The sequence below is a fragment of the Pogonomyrmex barbatus genome, unplaced genomic scaffold (assembly GCF_055798465.1).
Source record: "Pogonomyrmex barbatus isolate J1 unplaced genomic scaffold, ASM5579846v1 scaffold18, whole genome shotgun sequence".
In the NCBI taxonomy this organism is placed as follows: Eukaryota; Metazoa; Arthropoda; class Insecta; order Hymenoptera; family Formicidae; genus Pogonomyrmex; species Pogonomyrmex barbatus.
This window is the reverse complement of record NW_028297114.1, coordinates 763,084-771,083: the sequence shown is the minus strand read 5'-3', so window position 1 is coordinate 771,083 and position 8,000 is coordinate 763,084. Positions and strand designations below refer to the sequence as shown.

Below are 8,000 nucleotides of genomic sequence, written 5' to 3'. Positions count from 1 at the left end.
TAAGTAGGTGGTAGCCCATACCCATTTTTCTCAGGGCTGGATTTAAGCTTACATGATCCTGTGTGAAAAAGATTCTTTTTCCTTCGAATAACAATATATCGAACAATAATAAAGATAAAATATTTTTAATAATAAAAGGAAGTATATGTATGTTAATTACTATTATAACAGCGAATAAATTATTTAAAATTATAAAAAACTATCAAAATCAATTAATAATCAGAAATAATACTTACAATTATATCAAGATAATCAAATTTTATTTGATTACATATTTATTATATCTTTATTTGTATGTTATTGATAGAATTTCGTATATGATTCTTGCGACGATAAGAAAATATCTTTTTTGTATCTTTTAGAAAGATTTCTAAATATTCAGAATGCATATTCTCTCTCTTTATAGACATGCCAATCCGGCATTTGTGATTTTTACAGTTTTGTTTGCGTCAACCACTTTAATGCGCAAACAAACAAAAAAGTAAGAAAGCTAAATCGCAAACAAAAAACTCTTTACTTTTAGTAACTCAAGGTCAGCTTGATAGTCAATTGTCGTTAATAAGATGAAAAAGATGTATGCCAACGCATGCGTACGGACGCACCTTGGGGGTGAGTCTACGGAACGGAATTGTACACACGTAGCAGAGACAGTCGCAGGGTAGATATGAATTTAATATGACGGATTATCCATCATTTGCTGATGTGACATTCTCGTTACGTTATTCTTTTGGAGCTAAAAAGTAGCCCGTTGTTATTGCTCGTTGTTCTGACTAAACAAAAATATAATGTAACGTCGCATAAACGATAGGGGTGAGTATATAAAAATGTACACCCCGTTTTCTACTGCGTATCCAACCAACGATCTGTATCTTGTGTTTTCTTCTCAATCAAATATACTTTATACATTTATTTACATTCTAAAAAGTGCTCTTTCATACAATAAGTATAATGATCATCAATGAATTCTAGATAATTTATTTCAATAGATCTAGTTATACCATCTGGATTAAGTAAATGTAGCTTAATAATTAACAGTATTTTTCTAAATTAGTCTAATTTATATTTAAGGAGACACATATATGCACAGAATAGCGCATTCATGTACTACGTGCATAAAAAATATATATAAAAAATATATAAATTAAATTTTAAGAGTTATCATATCCTAAATAACTTGATCGATAATTAATTTATTAAATATCTGCATATTATTAATTGATAAAATTACCACTCTTTATTTTTTAACATATGGAAAAAGACTAGATTAAAGACAATGAATTATATAATTAGAAACTTTGCTTTTAGCAATTTTGCTGATAAAATTAATTGTTAATTTCAATTTGGTGAAAGTCATCCTAAGTCGATAATAATAATATATAGGATATATAAAGTATTACAAAATGTTTTCTCTGATATTAGCAAGATAATTCTTTTTATACTTTTTATGGCTTGTTGAAACCTTTTAAATAACAAATAAGGTATTACCTTTTAAAAAGAAGCAAAAGAAATAATATCCCATTCTTTAAAATAAAATTATATAATTTTTTACATATAATGCCATTTAAAAAAATAAGATATCTTGTTGTGTTCCTCTTTAAAGGACCAATAGCGGTATCCTATAATTTAAAAAGGCCCACCAAACAAACAAAAAAATTACAAAAAGAATTTCTTGTCTATCTTTAATAGTTCCGAAAAAGATACTTTATAACGTTTTATGTGATACTCAATGTAGATGATATTCAATGTAGAACCAAATAAGATTGGCTAATAGCTGTTTAGCACAAATTATGATAAATTACTCGTTGATAAAAACTTACATTTGTCGAATTTTCTGATTCACAGGTTCACAGGTTCAGTTAAGATGGATGTTCACGGTGCCGGAGTGGTGGCCGTTCTAGGCACAGTTGGAGCCGCTACCGGAGCAATCTCGGCGATGATTGTTTATACTATTTGTGCACGTCGTCGACGACTTACTTCGGTCGGAGGACCACTTAACTGGCATGTATTCCTCTTTCTGATAAAAAAAAGTATACATTTTTTTTAATTTATAAGCTAGTGCAACTAATCTTTCCACAGACTATTATGTTCAATAAATTATAAAGTATTCACTGTATTGTGATAATTCAATTTATAATTAATTATAATAAAACAAGCATTACATTTTATTAAAATAACAATAAAATGTAACAAATGTGATCAAAATCAGTAGTATAAATCTGCGAGCACAGATGATATCACAATTGTATTTTTTAATTTTGTCTCGCATTAATAATATTAATTTATTTAAATAATTTTAAAATAGTTACAATTTATTTTGACAAATTCAAGCGTATCGAAAAATAAATAAGTAGTAATATGACTTTTAGGTTCGAAAAAGATTTGTTGGACAGAGCTGAAGAGGCAGCTAGATCATCGAAGGATGTTTTGGTTGGTGTTGCTCTTTCGCGGGATAATAAAATTACCAGACTTAATGATAGTCACTCGGATGATGATGAATGGCAATCTGATCATGTATTTGATAGCATTGCCAGTGATTCTCCCAGAAGAGGTACATGTGTTTTTTAACAAGATCTATTAAACATGACATAATCACGGAAAGAAACATGTGTGGCATAGTAAAGAATTATGCGACAATTGATGTAAATTTTTAATAAAAAATTACGCCAATTTAGCCTGTAATGTAACACGAAATAAAAATTGACAAAAGCATTTTATAAAATTAAAATTTTAAAAATATATTTCATATGTAACAAAAAAATTGTACTCTTTGTTATTTCTTATGTTATGTATCTTGAATTTTCTTGTGCAGTTATAATACAGCATCTCTCGGAATCGGATGATATTCCTCCATCTCCAATGAGTCCGCTTGCACCGCCAATTCCGGAAGGTACAGTGATCGCGTCTGAAAAGCGTATGATAATCGTCAGACCATTGACGCGAAGTATAAACGGGTCCTATTCCAGATTAAATAGTACTGAGATTGAATCGGCTCCACGACAAAAGGTATATTATATACATTCATTATATTTTCAATTCGCCAGATAATTGTATTTTTGTCATATCACAGCTTTCGTCCTCTTCTTCGACTTCTTTGTCCGACGAAATTAGAGGTGAATTAAAATTAGGATTGATATATGACACCAATGCTGGAATACTTACTGTGAGACTTATCGAGGTATTGTTTACATAATTTTTCATGCGGACTATGTTCTGGTGTATTCACCTTTCCCTCCTCAGATGACAAATGTGTAAATTGGAATAATCTTCTTTTGCATTTTAAAGGCACACGATCTTCGTGCTCGGGAATTAAGTGGTATTGCGGATCCTTATGCCAAAATACGTTTATTACCTGATCGTAATAACGTATGGCAAACTACAATACACAGACGTACTTTAAATCCCGGTAATTTTCTCATTTTTCTCTATTTTTATAAGATTATCGTAAAATAATAATTTATGATATTTGGAGTATTCAAATTATTCAAATATTCAAGTATTCATTTTAATATTTTAATATTCTGATTTTTTTTCCTAGTATTCGATGAAGACTTTGTTTTTGAAGTAACGCCTGCATCATCACTGGCTGAAAGAACATTAGAAATCCTGCTCTATGACTTTGACGCATTTACAAGACATCGTGGTCTGGGTTACGTACAACTTCCTCTTTCTTCCATACCGGATCTCGATATAAATTTGATTACTATTGTGAAACCAATTCTACGATATGGGGCAGAAGGTGGATTTAAAGCACCGCCTTTGGGTGAACTTATGGTCTCCATTTCATATCAATTATCTATAGAAAAACTGACAGTCATTATTGTCAGAGCAAGAAATTTACCCATTCTCGACGATCCCGCAAATGCTAATCCGTATGTAAAGGTATGTATATATGGTGCATTTTTCTTTTTTAAAAAATTCTTTATCGATAAAAATTGTTTAGGTGTCACTTATTCAAGACGGTAAAAGTCTTAAAAAGAAGAAATCGAGTATACAACGTGAAGCTACTAGTCCCGTATGGAATGATATTCTTAGCTTTGATGTTAGTAGCGATATTTTACCCAAGTGTGTCTTACAATTCTCTGTACTGCGAGCGAATGGTGATCTCTTAGCCAAGTGCGAAGTATCCAATTCGTGTCAAAGAGAATTGTTTCAACGTGTATTATCCGGGAAAGGTGCTTCAGCGCAATGGTTGCCATTATCAGAACCAGAAGCGCAACGCGATGATAACAGCGAAACAAAAAATTAAAAAAATTACTGTTAAAAAAGCATATATAAAAATATATATATATATATAAAAATGTATATATATTTATTTATTTATTTATTTATTTATTGTAGAAAAGGGCTGCTGAAATGTTAAAATATTTTATCTTTTAAACTAACTAAATTTAACAACAAATATTTTAGATAAAAATTGTTTAGTTTTATAAAGAGTATAAATCATAGTTTAATTTTTATTAATATTTCAAGATTATATCAAGATTGACATAGAATAGATCTTGCACATTATTGAACTCATTAGGAGAAAGATTATATAAATATATAAAATTTAAAAAGCCAATTAGTTAAAAAAAAATTAATTTTGAAATGATTTTGAGCCAAAGACAAATTCAAACCAATTTTGTTTATATAAAAAGCCTGTAGTCTTGATATCATTAATGAAAGAAATGATAATTCAATCTCCTTGCTTATTTCTGGAGAAGCATATTAAAGTGAGATATTCATCACATATCTAAATCATTGACAAATTATTTCGCACAATTGCTTTAAAACATATAGCATCAAAAGATTATACAATTAAATTATAAAACATTTTAAGAAATCAATTTTCCACTTTGCTTTGTAATACTAAAAAAGAACGAATTTCTAATAACCTTTTGTGAAATATACATATATTCTTTTTTGAAAGATAATATAGTTATATAATTAAAGCTCCTTTTATTATAAAATATAGAATTCTCAATTTTTTAAGTTATTTTGTAATCAAATCAAATCCTTTAAAAGCTTACAAATATCCACACGAATACAGTTTATCTGTTTATGTATTTTTAATGATATTAAATTCAATGAAAATATTAAATATTTTTCAGTTGAAAAAGTATATAGAAGCAAATAAGTATATAGAAGAGTATATAATGCATACTTTACTGCATGATTTTCAAAAATTTATCTTTTTCAAAAAAGGTAAAAAGGCGCCAAATGCACGCACAATATACATATATATGTATATATGAAAAATTGTTACATAATATTTTAATGCGAAAAATGTTTTTCATTATTTTAATTGATATAAAAAATATGTTACAAGCGTTATTTTATTTTAATTAAAAAAAATTATTGTATATTTTGATTTTCTACAAAAATGACATGAAAAATTACTCCAATTAGAAATAAAAATAAAACAAATTTTTTTCAATATTAATCAGAAATGACAAGCCGAACCTGAGTTGTTTTCTCCGCTGAATGCACCTTATGACGTTGATTCAATCACAATATTTCCACTGTCGATATTTTTTATGAGTGCTATTTTAATAATTTTTTTACATATGATTCTTCTAATCAGTCTGGATATAAAAATATTAATAAAATTGTAAAAAAATCGATAACTCACGAAATATTTCATATTTTACTTTTACATATTGCAATAAACTATAAAATATTTCGTAAACTGTTTACTTATTAATAATCACATCATAATATTTTAATGCACAAAATAATGAAATAAATCAATTGAAATGAAGAAAATAATTGTTTTAAAGAAAAGTATATATGCACATATTTCAAATTGCATAATTATATTGTTTGTGATCATTTTTCTATGGTTGAGGAAATATCCACTTTTCTTATCAAAATGTTTTATTGTTTATATTGTGTGTACAATATAACTGTACATACATAAAAGGAATGGACCAATGCGATCCTTGATTTTAGTCAAATAGACCTGTAATCAAATAATATATTGTAATTAAAATAGAATTATATTCATTTTGAATAAGATGATTTATTTTATCAAATATTCTCATTTTTTAAATATTCATCAAATACATATTCTGTAGCTAATACATGCTATATTAATCATGGAATGTTTGTTATGCTACTACTTTTTAGAAATTTATATTACAAATTTGATATATAACTTACCAAAGCCCATATCATCATCGGACTCTTCCTCTGGTTCTTCTTTCTTCTTTTCTTCTTTGGCTGGAGCAGTTTCAGTGCTAACAGGCGCTGCAGCAGCTGGAGCTTTAAAATAAAAAGATAAAAATTTTATTAAAAATTTTGTAATAATTAAAAGAACTCTTGGCAAAATAAATATCATTAATAATAAAAATTCATGTTGCAATATGATGAATACTCTAATAAAAATAAAAATTTTTCTATATAATGTTGTTAACAAAACTTTAAGATTACATCCTTCTTGATAAATCCATAAAGTTTGTTATCGATTTCTTTCACCTCTTTTGCTGACCAAGCTAGCAATTTATATACTCTAGATCGGTGGATGAAGAGGATAAAAAATTATAAATTTTCTATAGTAAATTTAAACACATTTTTCCAAATCTATTTTATATATATTATTATATAGAGCTTACCTAAATGTTTACTTAATCTTGCTATATTTTACGAAGAAGTTATAAAAAGTACATATATTGTAATAAAAATTTGCAAATAGTTTAGCAATAAAAAAGTAACGTACCACCTGCTCCTGCAGGAGCAGCTCCAACACCAGATCCAATGTTAGTAATTAATTCCTTAACATTGATACCTTCCAAAGCTTTAGCAAATAACCCAGGCCAATATGATTCAACATTTACATTTGCTGCCTTCAAAATTGTTTGTATTTTTTCGCCCTGTGAAAATAATAAAGATGTAATAATTCTAGATAATACAATATTTATTTCTATAGTTATTTCTTATTCTATATAAAATCTGTTATACAAATTATTTTATAAAATTCGTAATTAATAATTAAATTAACAATTAAGTTTCTTGTAATAATAGAATTATGTAACAATATAAAATATTAAAATCATAAAATGTTTTGTTCTAATTATAACAATATATTTTTTAGAAGTTGAAATAAATAAAAGAAAAATAATCAACTTTTTGGCATTGATAAATTAATGTTTGTACAATTTAAAAAATCAATTAAAAAGTGATTAAACATAATTGTTTAATTGTTTTGTAAATTTTTAGTGAATTGGTAAATAGCTATATAATGATCTTTGTACAGTATGTAACATATAGTAAATGTATGATGAAAATTGCTACAGATACTGTAAAAATTACATTTGTAATATGTACTTGACGTAGATACATAACATAAATCACTAAAATTTAAGATTAGATTTTAATTTTTATATATTATCATAAACAAACACGTGCGTAATTCAAGTTATTTGAGAGGTTAATATATGATGCTTTGAATAAAGTTTTCTTGAAATAAAACATAATATAAGTAATGTAATTGTACTACTTAATAAACAGAATAATTAAATGAATCCATTGACAAAATCGTAGCATAATTGTAAAGATAATAAATAATATAATCATGATAAAGCCACATGACGATACTTACGGTTACAGCGATGTCGTCATCGACAAGTATTAAGGCGGAATAAACGCACGCTAATTCGGCCTCGGTCGTCATTTTTTGAGTTTAAATTTTATTATTAAGAGATGGATGGAACTTAAAATTGGTGTAAGTCGTCGGATACGACCTTAGCTCCACAAGAGAGGACAAACACCCAAGTCCGCGTATCTAACGGAAGAGTGAAGGAAGTTCGTGCCGGATATCACGTGATTAAAGGATCTGTATTAAAGATGCATGCGTGAACGCATGCTACAGTTAGCCACAGCGGGTGGCATCCGTCCCGATTGATCACTAGCCACTCACAGCGCTTGAACAGTGGAAAAATTCTAGGCACTGGCCTCTGTGAGTGGTTGTGGTCAATCGGGACATAGTCAAACGGGACGCTCCTGCCACAGCACATTGTAAT

The 8,000-nt window shown here is 27.9% G+C and overlaps 2 protein-coding genes across 2 annotated transcripts; one reads left to right on the top strand and one right to left on the bottom strand.

Annotated features, from left to right (window-relative positions):
• The first annotated feature begins 623 nt into the window (after positions 1–623).
• Positions 624–5,406, top strand: LOC105428785 (synaptotagmin-5-like). The gene is made up of 8 exons (XM_011641276.2): positions 624–810; positions 1,843–1,998; positions 2,367–2,548; positions 2,810–3,003; positions 3,068–3,175; positions 3,283–3,403; positions 3,536–3,879; positions 3,941–5,406. The coding sequence occupies exons 2-8, from the start codon at positions 1,862–1,864 to the stop codon at positions 4,244–4,246; spliced, it is 1,392 nt and encodes a 463-aa protein (XP_011639578.2). The 5' UTR covers positions 624–810; positions 1,843–1,861; the 3' UTR covers positions 4,247–5,406.
• A 432-nt stretch (positions 5,407–5,838) lies between these two features.
• On the bottom strand, positions 5,839–7,810 carry RpLP1 (ribosomal protein LP1). Its single transcript, XM_011641199.2, has 4 exons — positions 7,580–7,810; positions 6,698–6,851; positions 6,142–6,243; positions 5,839–5,941 (listed from the first exon to the last, which is right to left on the bottom strand). The coding sequence occupies exons 1-4, from the start codon at positions 7,649–7,651 to the stop codon at positions 5,928–5,930; spliced, it is 342 nt and encodes a 113-aa protein (XP_011639501.1). The 5' UTR covers positions 7,652–7,810; the 3' UTR covers positions 5,839–5,927.
• Positions 7,811–8,000: the final 190 nt, after the last annotated feature.